The 20865-nt window shown below is 33.1% G+C and overlaps 2 protein-coding genes across 2 annotated transcripts; both read left to right on the forward strand.

Annotated features, from left to right (window-relative positions):
* The first annotated feature begins 1025 nt into the window (after positions 1-1025).
* Positions 1026-8637, forward strand: LOC122599141 (sodium/hydrogen exchanger 2-like). The gene is made up of 15 exons (XM_043771598.1): positions 1026-1204; positions 1855-2133; positions 2270-2388; positions 3348-3445; positions 3714-3773; positions 3863-3909; positions 4329-4523; positions 4793-4839; positions 4949-5015; positions 5416-5516; positions 5603-5704; positions 6025-6163; positions 6744-6806; positions 7133-7216; positions 7993-8637. The coding sequence occupies exons 2-15, from the start codon at positions 1954-1956 to the stop codon at positions 8332-8334; spliced, it is 1644 nt and encodes a 547-aa protein (XP_043627533.1). The 5' UTR covers positions 1026-1204; positions 1855-1953; the 3' UTR covers positions 8335-8637.
* Positions 8638-11026: 2389 nt separating this feature from the next.
* On the forward strand, positions 11027-18958 carry LOC122600886 (sucrose nonfermenting 4-like protein). Its single transcript, XM_043773665.1, has 13 exons — positions 11027-11377; positions 11489-11576; positions 13315-13497; positions 13614-13748; positions 13852-13911; positions 14729-14818; positions 14998-15132; positions 15755-15899; positions 15979-16152; positions 16562-16625; positions 16718-16787; positions 17326-17440; positions 18503-18958. The coding sequence occupies exons 1-13, from the start codon at positions 11271-11273 to the stop codon at positions 18592-18594; spliced, it is 1458 nt and encodes a 485-aa protein (XP_043629600.1). The 5' UTR covers positions 11027-11270; the 3' UTR covers positions 18595-18958.
* The last annotated feature ends 1907 nt before the right edge of the window (positions 18959-20865 follow it).

Consider the following 20865-nt stretch of genomic DNA (forward strand, 5'->3'; position numbering starts at 1 on the left):
ATGCAATTTGTTGTATATTGTCATGCCATTTGTTAAATATGCCAAGTAAAAACTAACAAAAAACCATCATCAAATCATTTAGTGATAAGAAAACATCTTTTTTTTTACAACAGGTTAAAGGTTCGAGTCATATTCAAAACGTATTTGGATTGACTATAAATATATTTAATTTCAATCTATAGTGAATTTGGTGGGTTTTTCCTTTCTGGAGATACTACTAAGGGGTTTAAATTGAGAATTAATATATAAAACTATATAAAAATTATACCTCTATGTTAAAAAGTTTAAAATTTTAGTTTATACGAAATTATCATTTTACTTTTAATTAATTAAATTATACAATTATTTCATAATCTTTTAAAAGATATTCACTATTTCTAAAAATCAAGTATTTTTGTATCAATTATCTATAACACTTGACATCGATGTCATCATCATTCGACGACGCCACCACATTGCAACTAATTTAATCGCTGCCGCATTACATGGGGTATAAGACCATTTATAAAGGTAAGTGAAAAAGGTAGGTAAAGGGTAAATGTGAAAAGGTTAAATGGTTAAAGGATGTAGGTGATGAGCGAAGGTGAAGGGGAGAAAAATGATTGTGATCCTCTAGGTAAAAAGACAAAATGTGAGGTTTATTTTTATATATTGATTAAATGTATTATATTTTTAATTAAATAAGAATGGAGACTAAATGATAAGTGAATGGTTAAGAAAAAAAATAAAAGGTAAAAAAAATAAGAAGTTGATACTGAAGAAAAAAATGTCGATAAAAAAGTGAATGGTTATTAATGTCATAAAAGGAAAATGTTTTGGTAAAAAAAATCACGTGGTACGTGTCTGTGTGACTGTCTCCATACATATCTCTCTTTCTCTCTCTCTCTCGATCTAGAACCACGTATTTAGCGTATATTTGTATTTTTAACGTGCTTTCCATTTACTTTACAAATCTTCTTCTTCTTCTTCTTCAAATCAAATCAAGTCTTCCCTTCTTATATATATATACAACAATTCAACTTTCAATTCAACTTTTGTTTTCTTTCTTTCTTTCTGCCTTAAAATCAAATCAAAATAAAAATCATAATTGTACAACAACAGCTACTACTAGAGCAGAGTTCAGCTGAAAATTCAAATCAAAATCTCAACAATTTCCGCCCATTCATTACCTTAGCTTCCTTTTACGTCACTTTTTTATTATTCGGTATTTATTTATTATTACTTGTTACTCCAATTTGTTTCCTAATTTCAGCTTTAAATTCTTATAATTCTCTCTCTCTCTGTGTGTGTATATATATATATATATATATATATTTTATTGTAGTGAGTAGTGATGTAATTTGTTATAAAAGTTTGCTCAAATTTGTTGGTTCACGCTACTATATTTTCGCCTTTTAAGTTCAGATTATTCTGTATATCGGTGTGTGTGTGTGTGTGTGTGTGGCCTTTTTGGTCACATCTAATGTGTTGATGCAATTTATTTTTTTAACTATTTTTACATATTCATTAGTTTAATTTCGGCGAATTACGTTCATTTAGTTACGGTAATAAGGCTAATTCTAGCTTTATATTATAAGAAGATTCTGTATGTGTATATATTATTATGAATGTGTTTGTGTGTAACCCCTTTTTGTGACATGTAATTTGTTGTTGCTATATTCATTACCTGAATTTCATCGATTCTAGGCCGCTATATATATATATATATCTTAATTCTAGCCTTCAGTTATATGATTATGTATGTGTGTACTTTGAGCATGTGTGTCACCACTTTTTGTTCCGTATAATGTGCTGATTGAATCTTTAATCATTACTCGTATTATTTAGTGAACTTTTTTATTTTGTTTGTTTCAGTGATCCAAGATTCTGTTTCAAAAGTCTGTTTTGAAAGCATCAAACAGCTGCTGCTGCTGCTGAAGTTTGTTATTTGACGGGCCAAGATAATTGGCCAAGATGGTGTTCGATTCCGGGTTATTGCTTGGGAAATTGGGTATGGATGGATTGGGTACCTCTGAGTATTCATCAGTTGTGTCTATGAACTTGTTTGTCGCTCTTCTTTGTGCTTGTATTGTCATTGGTCATCTTTTGGAAGAAAATCGATGGATGAATGAATCTATTACTGCACTTGTCATTGTAAGTTCTGTGTATGTTCTAGACTTCAATTACTTTTTTGCCTAATATTATTACCATTTATTACATGCTTGAAGTTGATCGGTCGATGAAATTTGGAACGGTTTTGAAGTTAACTTTTTGTTGAATTTGATGACAGGGTATATGCACAGGAGTTGTTATTTTGTTAATTAGTGGAGGAACAAATTCACATCTTCTAGTCTTTAGTGAGGATCTTTTCTTCATTTATCTTCTTCCCCCAATTATCTTCAATGCCGGGTATGTTTTTTTTTGTTTACTTTTAATTGTTAACGTGTTACCTTATGAATGATTTTAAACCTGTTAGTGAAAGACTTGCATTATTTTACTGTTTGGTTGTGACGTCAACATTGAAAGAATCTAAGACACACTTAATTACTTCAAAAGGTTTCAACCTAGGGAAGAATGTTTGATTGTTATTATTTCTATTTTCAACATATATTGTCTATAGCAATATATGAATTTAAAAGCTGTGTTTATCTGCCTCTATAATTCTTTTGCTTGTCTCTATGGCAGACAGATGGAAGTTTCAAGTGTAATAGGTTTAACAAGCCCATTTTGGGAAACAACACTCTATTTTTGGCTTATGGCAACATGAAGCATCAAATGTTTTTTTGTTTGTTTCTAACTTGATATAGGAGAAAAAAAAACTTTTTTTAACTATATCCTTGTCATATTATGGGTTTACTAAGCTTAAGCTGGTCTACATAGTTGGATTTTTTGCCACCTTTGAAGGTCAATACTTTTGGTAGAGTTAGCTGTATTAATATAGTTTGTTATTTTGTATATAGGTTTATTTTAGTCCAGTAACTGCTTTTGGAGACAAATAAAGTGTACTTGATAAATGACTTAATCATATAGACTATAGCTTTGTCTTACAAAGTTCATATTGCGTCCAAATGAAAAATGTGTTAACAGTTCTGATGCATGATGCTCTTTGTTGTGCTTTTCCATATTCATATTTTTCACCATCAATCACCAAATATGTAGGTGTCTATGTAGAGTATGTAGCTCCGTTGTTTTAAGTTTTGTAGCATAAGTAGAACGTATATTAATTAGTCGGTATAATTTTTGTATATTCCTACCAAAAGTTGTCCATGTAGATTCAGTGCACTGTCCTGGTATTCTAGTTTTTTGAATGATTTCCTGGTTATTACCTGAAGTTGTCTCTCTTTTGTTTTTACGATTAAAATAAACAGGTTTCAGGTTAAGAAGAAACATTTTTTTCGTAATTTCATGACCATTATGCTTTTTGGTGCTGTTGGTACCGTGATCTCTTTCACCATTATCTCATTTGGTAAGTACTGAAATATTACTTTACACCCACCTCCATCATTATTGGTTAAATGCCTTGTATTCTTCGAAATTTCTTATGGGTGTTGTCTCTATGTTAAATATTATGTGGTTTATCGGCTGTTTCTCTCCCCTTGGGTAGGGGTATGACTGTCTACAATATACCTCCCCCATACGCCGCACATGGGTGGAATTGGGTATTGTTTGCTGCATATGTTTGTAAATACTTCATATCTTTACAGTCTAAGTTAGTTGGTCTAATCTATGGGCAGGTGCTACAAATATCTTCAGCAGGATGAATGTTGGCTCTCTTGAGCTGGGAGATTATCTTGGTAATGACTTGATTTTAACATCCCATTATATACACTACTTTTTCCCTTTAAAATATTCTTGTTTGCTAAACCTTCAAACTTCTTTTCAGCAATTGGTGCAATCTTTTCTGCAACCGATTCTGTTTGCACTCTGCAGGTACATATAGCATCATTTACCTAAGGTTTAGTCATAATTAGAGGTGTCAGTTTTGATACATTTAACTGGGCCGATATGGACCGTGTTTTATCCCAAACGGATCAAAAGATTAACCAAAAAGGGAACTGGTCAAATGGGTCAAACAATTTGAAAATGAGTTTAAATTTTCATTCTAATACGGACATGACACAAACTTCTAAATCATTGCATATCTAAAAAATTCAAATTAATTCAAATTACTTCTGTTTTTCTAATTATAACTGACAAATTAATCACACGATATTCCTGTTTCAAGCCATACAACATGACATATTCAATGCGAAAACTTTTTGATTAGTCATCCAGCTGGCCCATTTTGCCACCTTTAGTGAGAGTCGGCAACCCTTTCAAGTGCTAATGTATCTAATCTGACAATGCAGGTGCTCAATCAGGATCAAACCCCTTTATTGTACAGTCTCGTCTTTGGGGAAGGAGTTGTGAATGATGCTACATCAGTTGTCATATTCAATGCAGTTCAAAACTTTGATTTATCTCAAATCACAACAACTGTAGCTTTTCAGTTGATCGGAAATTTCTTCTATTTATTTATCACAAGCACCCTTCTAGGAGCAGGAGTAAGTCTTTTCCACACTCTTCCTTTATTTAGGGTGGATATAGAAGGGTTTTAGCAGGAGCAGACCTAAAGGAGTTAAGTGTATCATGTGCTGGCGTGCATACACTAAATTTCTAAAAATAAATCATAAGATGATAATACGCATCTGAATTGTGTTATTGTAATAGTGGTACTCCCTGGTTAAAGCCCTAGATCCGCCAATTTGTGTAGTGTGTGTGAGTTGCTTTTACGAGATTATGACAGTTTGACGCTTCATAATAACTCATGCAGGCTGGGCTACTAAGTGCATATATTATAAAGAAGTTATACTTTGGAAGGTACATAAAGCATTTCTTCCATTAGTTTTTATTATATGTAGATGACAAGCTAGCTAGTTTTTTCCTTGCCGTCTTGTCTGCTAATAAATCCATGTCTCCTGTATTCCAGGCATTCGACAGATCGAGAAGTTGCCATAATGATACTTATGGCCTATCTTTCTTACATGCTAGCTGAGGTTAGCTCTTCCTCTTTATTTAGCTTGCAAGCTTCATTTTTCTATAATAGGACCAGAGGTGGGAATTTCATCTCATATTTACTCATGGATGGGTCAATTTTGTACATTCTTGATCTCCTATGGGTCTGATAAATATAATGTTGGCAATATGATAAAGGTTAAATGGTTAAAAGTTCGTACGAATTTCTCTTTTGAATCTTCCTCGTCTTAAATCATATTATTTCGAAGAACTCTATTCTTATTGTAATAACTTAGTTTTCTGATTTTTATTGAACACTAATGGGTAAAAAGAATTATGGGTCAATGAATCCATCTTATTGCCAACCTGCACATTTTCCCCCTCTAAATATGGCACTAACCTTTGTGGCACTTAGCTAATGGTCGTCAATATATGTCGCAGTTATTCTATTTAAGTGGCATTCTCACAGTGTTTTTCTGTGGAATTGTGATGTCCCATTACACTTGGCATAATGTCACTGAGAAATCTCGAGTAACTACCAAGTATGTATATCTTCGGTTGATGTTGTTGTTGCTGTTGGGTTTTGGTTCTCGAATTTAACAAGATTACTGCTTGTCCATGTTTGCAGGCACGCTTTTGCAACATTATCATTTATTGCAGAGTTATTTATCTTTCTTTATGTTGGCATGGATGCTTTAGATATTGAGAAGTGGAGCTTTGTACAAGACACGTATGATTCCTTGAAATTCAACCATCTATATATCTTTTTTCATGATAGTCCTTATAAGATACGAAGATATTATATGATATTTACTTGTTTTAAAAAATGAGATGTATACAAAATCCAGACCAATTTCAAAGATAGTATTTTGCTTTTGTGACCCCTATTTATAGAGTTGCTTCATGATGCTAATGATATCGTTATCTATCTTGAATTATGTATATGTTATTGTCAACCATCTTGGTTATGAAGTAGAATTATTGCCTGTTTTTACTGATTAAACCTAATATTGCAAGTCTAACATGTTGTTGTTGTTTTGGGTTTGTCAGCCCGGGGACATCAGTTGAAGTGAGTGCAATTTTATTGGGATTGATTTTGGTGGGAAGAGCAGCCTTTGTCTTTCCCTTATCATTTTTATCCAACTTAACAAAGAAGCCTCACCAAGAGAAAATCGATTTTAGGCAACAGGTATGTTCTCACTCTGTTCTAGAGGTGGCTATTTTGACCTATTTACTATCAATGGGCCGATTTGGATTATTCTAAGGGGTGAACTGGTTCTTTTAAAATTTAGCTAGAAAAGGAACAGGCTGAAACTCTCCCAATGTGAAATTGTAGTGTATACTACAATACCCAATCATGTCAAAGGCGGGTTATGTGGGAGGTGGGAGGTGGGATGTAGACAGTCATACCTCTACCCAATGGTAGAGAGACTGCTTCCACGAAGACCTCCCGCAATGAAATTGTAATGCATACAAGTATACAACCTCCTGAATCACTTTTGTTAAGAAAACTTATATTACTATTGTAGTAATATACTACATATTAGACACATTAATTGTTAAATTATTGTTTCTATTAATATGGATGATAAGTATTTGCAGGTAAACCAACCCTACACCAACTACATTTAACCCATTTTGGCCCATTACTCAACCCACCCATTGTGCCACCTCTATCCTATTCTGGTTTCATTTCTCTGACTGACATATCTCATAAATACCTTATCTTTACTTTTATCTTTATTTCTATTTGTTTGTGTTTTTTCAAGGTTTTAATATGGTGGGCTGGTCTTATGAGAGGTGCTGTGTCTATGGCTCTTGCTTATAACCAGGTTGGTGGTTAAATGTGCCCTTATCTATTGGATCTAAACATCTAAGATCATGCGCTTCTTCATTGTTTTTGCTATTGTTAAATGAAATCTCTCTGGGTTGTGGCAGATATGGGGTTTTTAACTAACGTTACTATGATTACCACTTCCTAATATTGAAATTTTCATATTACTATCACCTTTTATTTTTTACTCCGCAAAAATGATGATCCGATTTTCTTTTTCTGGGGGATCACATGCATACCCCCATCTTTCCTAGACACAAAATGAAAGTTGGTTGAGTAAGCATTTTGTAATATTTGGTTGCAAATTATGTCTCCATCTTGCAGTTCACCAAGGAAGGCCACACACAGTTGAAGGGGAATGCAATAATGATTACAAGTACCATCAGTGTTGTCCTTTTCAGTACAATGGTAAGATATCTTGAGTATTAAATTTGTAACATTGTTGATTTATTGATGCATCTATAGAAGGTGTGAGTGTGTTTCCAATGTGGTTAACATCAGCTTCGTGTTCAGCAACATCAAACAATTGTTAAGAAGTAAAAGTTACATGGCAGTTGTTACCAATTATTGATAATTCAGTTGATCATTGTTATGTTCTCTTTCTGGTTCCTTGGCTTTACTACTGATGGTTCAGACCTTTTCTCCAACCAAGTGCTAGTGAACCTTATGATTAGCATTCTTGTTTTTCTACTTTGTGCTTGCAAAACTATCAATTAGATATGGCAATCATGACCCATTTATCTAAAATTTGGCCATTTTTATTATTTTATATAAGTTATGTTTATTATCTCCAATGGGTCAGGGCGTCAGGCCATAAAAATATTTAACTTGTCTAAAAAGAAATTGGGTCAAAATTCACCCGTGTTCTCAAATAGTTCATCCTAAATTTATTTTCAACAGAATAGTTAGTAACAAAATTCACTTTGTCCTGCAAATCCCCTGTTGTCCAATTTGTTTTAGTATTATTTCAGCTTTAATAGTGCGTTAGATGTAAAACAATATTCTTATGATGGTAATGTAGATATTTAAATAAAGCGATTTAGGAGTTTCTTTGCATTAGAAGTAGACCTGAAGTGACTTTCTACCTCTGTTTTAGCTAAATCTGTTAATATGACCCACTAAAATATAACCATTCATAAGTAAACAGGTCAAACTCTGATCTTATTCATGCTATTTCTTTGCAGGTATTTGGTCTGATCACACAGCCTCTTGTGAGACTCTTGTTGCCTACACCCAAAGGCTTAAAGCGAATGATTTCTTCTGAACCAACAACCCCTAAATCCTTCATCGTGCCTCTTCTAGGAAATGGTGAGGATTCAGAAGCGGATCTAGGTCCACATGTCCCTCGTCCAACCAGTTTACGCCAGCTCCTTTCAACACCTTCTCACAGTGTTCACCATTATTGGAGAAAATTCGATAATGGCTTCATGCGTCCTGTTTTTGGCGGTCGTGGTTTTGTGCCATTTGTTCCTGGTTCACCAACAGAACAAAGTACTCATCATCTGGTGGAGGAAGAAACCGGTTAAATGGGGCCATAGATTCAGGACTATTTGTTTATAGGGTGAATGACTTCAGATCTGAAAAAGTCTATAAAACGATCATTCGTGCCACCACATATCAGGTTTGTTGTGTTCAGTTTTGGTTTAAAGGTGAAGAATCACAAGAAACTGTGTGAGAGTGTGCATACTTACTATGATGCCTTATTAGAACCCAGTGTATAATTTTGTGTATGTTGTATGTATTAAATATCGTTTGTTATAACATATATTTATATTTATCTGTGTATTTGTTTGGATATAAATGAGATGAACTTCACCCCTTCGGAGCAATGGTTTTTGAATGGTGCAGAGTCCAATGGCGTCTAAGGCTACAACATTTCACCATTAATCACACGCACTAGAATAAAATCAGACTAAATAAAATTAGGTTATCTAAAGGTGACTAATAAATTGCATTCTATGTTTTGCGATTTTCCTAGATTAGAGTATCTAATTTCATCATTTCATATGCTGCATCTGGATTCCTTAGAGCAACTCCAATGGTAGGTTGATGAAAAGCTTTTTGTGAAAAAAAAAGTCTTTCAATAGCTTTATACCATTGGAGACAATAGTTTTTTTCTTCAAAAGCTTGATATTTATCAACCTATTTGATCAAAGACTTTTTATTACACACTTATACTCACACTCGCTTTTAATTAAATACTTGTTTATAATTTTCATTAACATTTTTAATTAAATATCATATATTGACAGCAGGGACATTGAAAAAAGTCTTTGATAACTTGATACCATTAGAAATGCTTTTAGCATGGTACCCATGCATGGATACCATTTACATCGCTAAAAATGTGGAAGTATGTTGGTGGTTAATCTGAAGGGATTCGAAGTTACCAAAAATTATGAAAGCAACTAAGCAAGTTTGTTAGCTAAAATTATAAAAGTAACTTTGCTGGCAAAAATGATGTAAGGTGACGTAGATATTTTGCATGTTCCAAATCATGTAATATTGAAAAACGAATAATTTGGAATAATTTTTAATAAGGATAAATTATAATTCTTTTATCTATGAAACTTGTGTTTTAATGTATTTCAAATAAGATTATTTTTAGTTGGAGGAGGATTCCCTCAAGTTGAGGAAATCCTATTCCAAAAATGGTGTTAAAACGGCTAAAAATACTAACAAGTTGAAATTGCATAATGTAACTATGACAACGTTAACGATGCTCATTGAGTGAATATGGGTAGCCAAATCGTGTGGCTGGACTTTATTCTTTTTAAGGGTAACTTTGTATTATTATTATTTAAACCTAAGGTTGGGAAACTCGTGACTCGGGATCGGATCAGCGAGGGGGGAGTCACGAGTTTTTAAAAACTCGGGTCGAAATCGGAAAAAACCCGGATTGGGTTTTTATATAGAAAAATTATAACTTTTGAATATATATGTAATAAACTTCAAACTTAAAATATAAATGTTTAGAAACTTTAACATAAAACTTTAAAGTTCAAACTTCAAAAACATAAACATAAACCAATTTAGGATTTTTTTTTTTAAAGAAAAAAAAATCAAGTTGACCTAATCGGTTGATTCTTGACCCGTCCATGCGAGTTTGACCGAGTTTTACCGAGTTTTACACGCGACCAAATCGTTGACTGAGCTTTCGCCCAATTCTGGCCAACTCGACCCGTTTAACCTTCGATTCCAGTTTCAGTTATGAGTTTCCGGCCGAGTCTTACAACCCTGCTAGTTATAACTAATAAGATGTTAAAGAGTACCCAAAATAAACTAAAAGTTACAATAAGGAGCATTAAAAATTCCAATATAAATCTTTATATTTCATTCTTACAGTTAACTTTTAAAAAGTTGGGTAACATTGGGCTAGTACAAGACTGGCTATAAAGGGGTTACTTTAGATAATTTAAGTGAAGTCGAATACATCTTTAAGGTATATTGGTTTCCAAACTGGTATTTGATTTAAAAAAAAAAGGTAGATGCTCAGAAACCCTTAGTCCCATCTTAAGCTATCGATCATGCAACATATCTGATGGTAAGACCCAAAAACCTTGGCTGGTTGAATATGTTTTTGCATGGATTCGAACTTAGGTGTTGTTCTAACCAAGTCGCTTTATAGGAGGCAAGTGACCACTGAACTGTAACCCAGATAGTTAACTGATATTTGATTGTTAAACATTATAACGGTTTTTGGATAGCTTGATATTTGACAATACTTAGAGTTATTTAGTCCATATTTATTTTTTATAGTTACAAGAAGAGGAAGAAAAAACAACTTCCAAGTCAATCCCATAGTTGTAAGGGTTAAATGAATGACGATACGAAATTTTTAGCAAAATTCACATTTTAAAGAAAAACAAAACAAGTATTAAAAACAAGTACATTTCTTTATTACTAAAATGTTTCACTTGAAAAGCGTAAAAAAGTCATTTGGGGTTTTTCGCTTTTCACCATTTGTTTGTTTGTTGCTTTCCGTTGGTTCCAATCCGTTATAACCCAATCAACGGTTGAGTACGTGACTAGCCCCCACGGATACATATATACATTACATGCATCCCCAATTAATTAAATCAAATTAAAATTAAATCTTAACTAAAATTTATTTAATATTATAAACAAAAAGGAAATATATATATATATATATATATATATAGAACAAAAACAAATTTAAAGATTCAATCTTTTTCTTAAAAGGGTTTTATTACACTTATATTATCTCACAATAAAATTAAATAAAGTTTCCATCTTTTTCTCTTTTTTTTTTTAGGGTTTTGTTAAAGATCCAATTTTTATTCGATTTAATTATTACAATTCACATTTTGGGCTCACAGTTTATAATTTTTTTCACATACATGAGGTTATGTATATTAAATTTAGCTTGTAATTAGGGTTGTAAGATAGTAATTTGATCTGGGTTTTAATTGGGAAAATTTAGTTTAATTTAATAAAAAAAATGGAATATAGCCGGGAAAGTGGTGGGGCCGGAACAGTTTTAACTCCGGCAAGATTTGTGTGGCCTTATGGTGGCAGAAGTGTATATTTAAGTGGCTCTTTTACTGGGTAAGTCTTTGATTTTATGGTGCACATTAAGTGTTTGTGAAAATGCCTGAATGAATAGTGATGAAGTTTTTGTGGAAATAATTGTGTGTACGTGTGTTTGTTTTTGTTTAGGTGGTCGGAACATTGGCCGATGACTCCGGTCGAGGGGTGTCCGACGGTGTTTCAGACTATTTGCAGCTTGCCACCTGGTTACCATCAGGTTAGTTTGAAGGCTTTGAATATCATGATCATGGGGCGATAAGTTGATAGATTGGTGTTAAAGCTAGGATGGATGATGTTTATATATAAATGATTTTAAAAAAATAAATAAATTTAGTGTGTTAATAAAACGTATAATAGGATATAGGACATTGAGCCTTTGGTTAGTGAGTTGATTCATAGTGCGGTGAATTAAGATATAGGAGAGCTGCTCGGTGCTTATTGTCGTATCATAAATAATGTATGGGTAATCAAAATGAAGTCTGTTTTGTTATGGGTGATAAGCATCCTGGTTACAAAGATAGATGTGAACTCATATGTGCCACTTAAGATTCTATAGAGGAGTTTTACCTGGTTAAGTACAGTGAAGTAATGAACTAGTCCATCATGTAGAAGAGTTACAGGAGAAATGAAACCGTGCGTAATACGCGAGATTTGTACATTATTTATACATTAGAAAACTTTTAATATATGAAAACGATTAAGATATAAATAAATATTTACAAACTTTTGAACCACAATAATAATATCATGTTCATTGTCATTGAAAAATGTTAATAGATAATGTTTTCAGCCATAGAACTAAAAAATATGCATGGAACACATATAAAAAAGGGGTAAATGTCCAGAAACCCCTTAGTCTCGTAGAGGAATTTTTCCTCTCAAGCTAGCGACTCTGCAATGCTGTCTGGCGGTGAGACCCTAAGTTTACCATTATATTAGTTATGAGATATTAAATACATATCATTATTAACATTAAATAACCTTTACTCATATTAGGAGTACCAAAGGGGTTATTTTAATTTATGCAATCACATCCAAAAAAAATCATGTAATATTCGTATCATTTACACCACATTAGAAATACAAATATATAGAACTTTGTATACATGAAAATATAATATATTATATAAATGATTTTATTTATTTATAAGTTATATACTTTAAAGACTACGAAGTACCATTATTGTACTAAAATAAATGAGGACCAAAAGTGTCATTTGACTAATTTTTTAGTTAATGGTGATGTCATCAAAATGATCTAATGGTGGATAATAAGAGATGAAATTCAATCAATGGTTCTTACTTTTCCAATTTAGAATTAAATGTTTTGTTTTAATATATATTAAAAATGTATGGGTAATCAAAATGAAGTTTGTTTTGTTATTGGTGATAAGCATCCTGGTTACGAAGATAGATGTGAACTCATATGTGCCACTTAAGATTCTATAGAGGAGCTTTACCTGGTTAAGTTTAAGCAATGAAATAGTCCATCATGTAGAAGAGTTACAGGAGAAATGAAACCTTAAGTTCGTGATTGTCTAGTTGTTTACAGCTCTTTTTATCAATCGTTTTTCGGCTGTTCTAAAATGCTGCATTAGAAGCAATTGTGATCCATAAGAAAGCAGCTTGAGATGTGAGCTCTATGTTTAACAGGAAATTCACCATATATAACACTTTCCAATTCGGCAGATCCATCTGAAACTCATATGATCTACAACATCTACTTTGATAGCATGTACATACAAATGACTAGCTATGAATTAAAAACAACCTTGAAGGACCGAAGTCTTTTTTTGATGCATCTCGAGACTAAAATAAGATTGATAGAATGATTGAAACTCTAAACATATGTCTTCTTTCTTGTTACTGTGAACAGGATTGGACACTCTTGCATAGTGTTCACCTTCGTATTTAGTTCATTTAAATGATAATTGCATAATGTTTATATTTTGTAGTATAAGTTTATTGTTGATGGAGAGTGGCGACATGACGAGCACCAACCTTTTGTAACTGGTAGTTATGGTATTGTGAATACCGTACTCTTGACCAAGGAGCCAGATTACAATTCTGCAGTCTTGAGCCCTCATATGACTTCTGGTTCAAGCATGGATGTAGACAATGAGACATTTCAGCGAGTGGTAGGCACTTTATTAAATCATAATTTATAAGTATTATTAGTCGCTTGGTACTTTTTTCCATTCCGTAGTTTCTCTGAGCCTAGGGTCATAGTAACTTATAGTAGGTTTTACTGTAGGTAAGGGTATCGGACGGTACATTACATGAGCCATTGCAAAGGATTTCAGAAACTGACCTGGAGGTTTCTCGTCACCGGATTTCTGTATTCCTGTCCACACATATGGCCTATGAGCTGCTTCCAGAGTCTGGCAAGGTCTGATATGATTCCTTATCTTTTAAGAGAATATAGCAGAGTAGCAGATATCACCTCGGCTTGACATTTTTTTACCACATTTTTTTTCTTGTTTTTGTCTCAGGTCATTGCCTTAGATGTTGAATTACCTGTAAAGCAAGCATTTCACATCCTTTATGAGCAGGTATCTTGATTTTTGTTTTTTGAAATAGTGTATGTCATGTGTCCAAAGCATAATCGATAGTTTTGAAACAGGAAACTACTTAATAGTTTTGAGATCCTGTTTTTCTTACCTAAACAACCACATGATAAGAATGATGGAATATTATATATTTTACTAGTTGCCATTTTTACGCAGTTATTTATGAATGGGTTGTTTTTGGTTATGTTTTATCTGTTATGGCTCAACTTAACCAAATCATTTAGTGAAGAAAATGGGTCAAATTGGTGGTAACGGTTCCAAAGTTGTTTAAATTGTATATTGTACGCGTACAACGTCCCTTATTACTCTATCCCAACTCTCAAATAATATCACTATGGTTCTGATATAATAATCAACACACCTAATCTATCTAAAGTTAATCCAAAAGGTGTTTTGTACCAACCCGACCTGACTAGTAAAAAACTACCAGTCTTGACCCGTACCATTCTGACCTGCTATCTGACCCACCTGTTTTACACTTTTACTATCTGTAACTTTTAATTACTATATGAATATTCCTTGAGTTAGAAGGCCATTGCCAGCTAGGATTCATGTTCTATGTACCTCCCTTCGTAAGATCATGCTGGCACACTTAGTACTAGTCTATTTGAAGCTTCCATACAGTGGTAGTTGGGTATATATATAGCTTCAGGACATGAATCACATGATTAAGTCCTTCATATGGAATGTGACAGAGATCATCACTAACTTGATACATGCCCATTATATGTTCCTGTGCATTTCTTTCTGGGAATATTACTTTTATTTTTATAAATCTCTAAAGTTGGGCAGTTTCCAGGGAATTTCAACGGCTCCTCTTTGGGACTTCTGCAAGGGTCAGTTTGTTGGTGTTTTAAGCGCATTGGATTTTATTTTAATTATGCGGGAGGTAAGTTCAAGGCGAATTCCGATATCAACATTGAGACTGATTGTTTTGTCTGGTTGGATCTTTTTAGTTAGAAGTATTTAGGGTAATTGTGATGGCTAAATGGTAATGAGTTAATATTGCATGGTGGAAAAATGATTTTCTTGCTTTACAATGGCTAATTGGTGATTTCATTTTTGTAGCTTGGTACTCATGGGTCCAACCTGACAGAGGAAGAACTTGAAACCCATACTATATCTGCTTGGAAAGAAGCAAAACTATATTTAAACAAACAAACTACTGAGCATGGAAAATTATTTTCTAAAAGACTAGTGCAGGTGAGTGTTTATTATATATGTTTTACTTCTAATTTGTAATAAGAACTCTAAAAGACCATTTGATGTATACAAGAGGTGGCCATTTATCCCAATTACTTATTAATTACCGACTTCATGTTATGTCTTATCTTGAACGGGTCACATGGTTATAAATAGAAGATAACAGATATGAAACGGATCAAACAAGTCGATATTTGCCCCAAATGTATTTTATATCCTACAATCTCCTAAATCAGTTCGTGATTAAATAGACTGTTTTTGAAGTAATATGGTTTTTGCAATCATATGTGACACAAATAAAAAGTTCAAAAGACTAATGTGTATTTTGGGTAAAACCACCTTCGATCTGCACTATGTAATTGTTCGTTTGACACTTTGACGTGTACTGAGCCTGCTCCCCTTGTCCATATTTTCACCTCTTATGTGTAAGTAGCTTATATGTTGATGGTCATGAATTGAAGACATAAACCTTTTCTGTTCGAAGCTCAGTTTGTTTATACAGTTGTTGTCCATTTAGAGTTTATGTTTCATGATCATCTTTCCATAATATAACTTTGTTAGTTGGTTATAATTTGATATAAGCAATTTGCAATATCCTTTGATATAAGTTCTGATTGTTCAGGCTGGGCCAGATGATAATTTAAAAGATGTCACCTTGAAGATATTGCAGAATCGTGTAGCTACAGTTCCAGTCACTCATTCAACCTCAGATGATGGTTCATATCCACAGCTATTGTATCTGGCTTCACTTTCTGAAGTACTAAAATGTATGGTTTTTGTTTTTGTCTAAAGAAGTTAATCTTAATTATCACTCCACTTAACTAACTAAGTGCAATGCTAATGCAGTTGTTTGCAGATACTTTAGACATTCTGCAAGTTCATTGCCCATATTGCAACTGCCAATTTGTTCTCTTCCTTTGGGTACATGGGTTCCGAAAATTGGAGAATCCAATAGACAACCATTGGCGATCCTCAGACCAAACTCTTCTCTTAGTGCAGCCCTAAATTTGTTTGTGCAAGGTGTGTTGCATGTACATTGGGTATAAAAAAAATTTCTGTCATAATCATTAAGGTCATATGTGTCTCCTCTTTGCATTTTTTATAGTTACAGTGCGTTTATCATTAAATCCGTAACTTTATAAACATGTAAGAACTGTTCTATTTCACTTTTTTTTTGGTAAGCTTGAGACACTAGTACAAACTTAAGCTCTTCTTCAGAAAATCACTAGGAAATATCTGGTTAATTTGTAGGATGGTTGGTTTGATTGCCTTAAGTAGCTGTAAAATTATCTCTTGTATGTCATGATATTGCTTTATTTTGAATTTGTAGTTCTATTTTCTGTTATTCTGTCCTGGTGGAATCGTGAAACCCAAGTGTTAAAGCAACATTTATGGAAATTTATGGAAATTTTGCAACTTTCTTTTGCAGCTGAGGTAAGCTCAATTCCCATTGTTGATGACAATGACTCGCTGTTGGATGTATACTCTCGAAGGTAAATCTACCATCATACATTCTTTATATTTTCTGGCATTATATTATCAACTTTGGCATTGTTTTTACAGTATTGGTTTTACTCTTTGACAGTGATATCACTGCTTTGGCAAAAGATAAAATCTATACACATATTAAGCTCGAAGAAATGACCATTCATCAGGCAAGTATGATTTTATCAGTTAACCTAAAATAGAAGAAGCGATGAATCTAGATGTGCAAATTGTAACCCATTTACTTATGGATTAGGTCAGTTCGGATTATATATCATCGCTAATGGGTTAAACATTTAACAAAATAAAATATAGTTCAAGGAAAAAGGGTCAAACAGGTTGAATTTGTCCAAAGTTAATGTATATTTTATCATTTTTAAAGTTAATGCATCTCTTATCAATTAACAAATATTTAAAACATATTTGATGTGTTTGCTATTTATGAAGTTTGTTTGAAACCATGGAAGAAAAAGTGTTTCAGTTTACACCTAGTCAGTAGTCGACCCTAACCAATAGTTATCTGTTTGACCTAAATTTGTGCTGACTTGTTCCCCAACCCACTGAACTGCTCAGTTTACCACCTTTTGATGAAATATCTAGTACTTGATAAATGTGGTTTTTCTTCGGGACAGCAAATAGCAGTCGTTTATTCCTTGTTTCATTTTCTTTTTCTATCAAGTCTTTATTTGATGAATTGGGTCATCGCAGGCTTTGCAGCTGGGACAAGAACCATTCTCTTCTTATGGAGCAACCGGACAAAGATGCCATATGTGTCTATGCTCGGATTCTCTGCATAAGGTCATGGAAAGATTAGCAAAACCAGGTATTTTACTCAACTTTTTTTAGTTTTGGTAGAATTTTCTTTATGTAGTTCACATCTATGTTATACATGTACACAGCGGCACACTTCTTTATATTTTCAATATAAATCCTGAAAACTGTTTTTATATTGCTTTAAATTAAGAATGTAAGGCTCGTCAATATAACTTGAAAATTGAAATGCAGTATGTGGCTTTTACACCTGTGTGACCACACACATTGACACTCTAATTTCTGCATGTGCTGATTTGGAGCCATTTACTTATTAAAGAATCGATATGTGTTTTGGTTATATCTAACAAGTCATGCTGTACAGAAGTGACCCAAAGTTTCTTTTCAATGCGTAAAACGTTCTAAAATGTTTTATTCAGAAAAGTGTTGAAGTTATATGAACTTTTGTAATCATATTAGACATATGGGTTTTATGAAAATTCTAAATGTTTGATGAAATAACACTTTGGCTCAACCCCAGGCACGAAACCCGTTTTGACCCAATACCCAAATTGCCTGACACCCCCATCTTTCCACCTCTAGACTTGTAATGTCTTCAAAGATGCAAACCTGGGCACAACAGTACATCTATAGTTCTGTAACTCTGTTAGACTTAGACTGTACCTGTGTGAGCCATCAGGTGTAACACAAATGGCTAACAAGTGAGACCCGTCAATCAAATAAAACCTGGAAGTAAGTATGTCCAGCTGGTAAATATAAAGGCCAAAAAGAACATAAAATGTCAATCCCTATGCTGTCTTATATATCTGCTTTAATTTATAAATTCGTTCACTCTACAATTACTAGTGGCAGATTATGGCCTTCTTCGAGCTTCAAGTACTCATGGTTTTAATATTTAAAAAAGACACCAGCTACATTGAAGCACACTCACATACATACATTATCATGTGTAATCAGTTGTAATGCACTATGATCACATTCCCTTAGCAATACTGAACTTTTTGTAGATTTCTTGTAATGGGATTTTCTTCTCGTGACATATGTTTTGCTGAATATCTTTTGATCTCTGCAATACTGTATTAGCTATATTGATCTTGTATATTTTCTCAATTAGGGGTGAGACGAGTTGTGATTGTGGAAGCTGGAAGCAAGCGAGTAGAAGGTATCATTTCCCTAGGCGACATATTCAGGTTTCTGCTTAGCTAATGGATGCTACAGCAGTCATAATTCTTCACAATTCTTTCAAGCTTACCATTGCAATTTGGCCTTACATTTTGACTAAATGTATTAGTCTCGAGAGCAAAGGCATGTAAATCTAAAATGTATTCTGTTTGTTCATCACGTTGCTCACCACTACATGACTTGCCTACGTGCTCTGCTAGTTTTACCACTGTGGAATGCAGTTTTACCAGGCAACTAGGGTGTTTTTTTCAGACAACAAAAAGGAGAAACTTATGAATGGTGGTTGTGTTGAGGTTGGTGGTTCCATTCAGTCATATACATTTTATAGGTCAAACTTAATAGAATGCACATGCTTTTTTAGATTGGTTATAAAACATGTTTTCCATTTTGTGGATGGGAGTTCTCATTTTCACATGAAACTAAATATAATGCTAGAGATACCTTAAATAGTATTGTTCCATAATCATGATGATTTTAAGAGATCAGGGCATGTTTGGTTCCCATGATTCCTAAGGTTCATAGGAATTAGAATGTTGAATTCCATTATGAGTGTGTTTGGTTGGAAAAATAATAGAATTGGAATTCAAAACATTCATCTAAATTTTATAAAACATGTATTCACAATTTCTTCAAAGGAAAGGTTGAATTTCCAATGGGATTCAAACATTTCGACAAAAATACCTATGAAGTTTACAAACCTCTAATTTCCTTGTCGTCACGCGCTACCCTGCCACCACCAACCATGGAAGCCACCGTTGGCGGTATAACCCTACCACCTTGGAAGCCGGTGTGCTGAAAAGTCTTTTTCTTATTTATTAAAAGAAAATCTTTATGCTCCATCTGATTGTTTGTAGTTTTTTTTTTGGAAGATTATATGTATTCTCAAAAGATGATTATATGGTCTTGCTTGTTGGCCTGTAGACTTGATGTGGGGGAGCTTTTCCTCCTTGACCTTGTGAAGATTTTTTCCTATTGGCATTAGAGTTAGATATGAACTAGCCACTGCCGACCATCTTTGTTAGATCAACCACCAAACAAGACCTCTCTTAACTCTTTTATTCCTTTCACGCCTAAACATTAACTCTCGTTCGTCGGAAAACACTATTCTCCAACATCTTTTATTGACCGACCATCGACCTTTTCCTTAATTTGTTTTGATGTATAAAAGTTTACAAACCTCTGAAAAAACAAGATGTCTATGTATACAAAAATTAGATGTTTTTAATTAAGAAAAAGAAAATGACTTGTTTATTTATCCAACTTTGTGCGTGAATGATAAAAAATGTCATGATGGAAGATAATGAATCAATATATTAGTAACAATTAGTATAAATAATATATATGATATTAACTTTATGGGCATAATTATTGACAGCTAAAATATACATGATATTATATATCTTAAAATGGATTATGAATTCCATCAAATTCCACCAACTAAATACAACTTTCAAATTTGAATTCTATCATGTTCTAACTCTGATGATAGATTTTAAATTAACATCCTACAAACCAAATGACTCATTAAATCATGGGAAGTTATGTATGTATAAATAAATATGGAAATGGGTTGGAAAAAAATCACGACCTATAGATATTCATCGACTTGTGGTAGGTGGTTAAAATGGTCACGCTTAACCTATAAGCGTCAGTATAAGTAAAAAATATATATGTTGGCGGATGTTGGTATAATCTTTGGATACACCCGGTGACCAATTATAGCAAGACATTATGGTACTAAGAATCTCATTTATTCTGACATCACTTAAATATAGATTCAGGTATCTAATAAATCATAGTAAAAGAAATATAATCATTCAATTATTTGAAGATTGGAATATATAGATATAGCTTCTATTTTTAATATATTTTTTAAGTAAAACATTAAGACAAAACTCTTTATCACGCATAATCTTTCATCCAATTGAAAATATATATGTAATCAATATAGAACATAAGTTTTTAAACATAAGATATGACAATTGAATATCATCAATGCTTTTTGTCGTTTTCCTTCAGATATAACAATGTCAATGCCCTCCTTGTGCTTCTTAAATAATGTATTAATGGATGGTAAACATCAATATTTGGCCAAGTGTAATTTACTACGCTATAAAAAAAGATTAAATCATAAGTGATGTATGCTTACCGTCCTTACCTAAACACGATCCAAATATATCAAGAACTTTAACCATCTAACCTGAAATACTAAGTTAAACCCGATGATAAAACATCAAACATCCATTGCAAAATACTTTTTTTTATGATAAAACTAACATATAAGAAAACTGATAT

Source organism: Erigeron canadensis, chromosome 5 (assembly GCF_010389155.1).
Source record: "Erigeron canadensis isolate Cc75 chromosome 5, C_canadensis_v1, whole genome shotgun sequence".
In the NCBI taxonomy this organism is placed as follows: Eukaryota; Viridiplantae; Streptophyta; class Magnoliopsida; order Asterales; family Asteraceae; genus Erigeron; species Erigeron canadensis.

Bases quoted from the DNA above. Each gene is read 5' to 3' on its own strand.
- LOC122600886 (XM_043773665.1), top strand. From the start codon at position 11,271: ATGGAATATAGCCGGGAAAGTGGTGGGGCCGGAACAGTTTTAACTCCG. The intron at 11,577-13,314 runs GTTAGTTTGAAG...TATATTTTGTAG, and splicing joins TGCCACCTGGTTACCATCAG to TATAAGTTTATTGTTGATGG. The intron at 13,498-13,613 runs GTAGGCACTTTA...GTTTTACTGTAG, and splicing joins ATGAGACATTTCAGCGAGTG to GTAAGGGTATCGGACGGTAC.
- LOC122599141 (XM_043771598.1), top strand. From the start codon at position 1,954: ATGGTGTTCGATTCCGGGTTATTGCTTGGGAAATTGGGTATGGATGGA. The intron at 4,840-4,948 runs GTACATAAAGCA...CCTGTATTCCAG, and splicing joins AAGAAGTTATACTTTGGAAG to GCATTCGACAGATCGAGAAG. The intron at 6,164-6,743 runs GTATGTTCTCAC...TGTTTTTTCAAG, and splicing joins AAATCGATTTTAGGCAACAG to GTTTTAATATGGTGGGCTGG.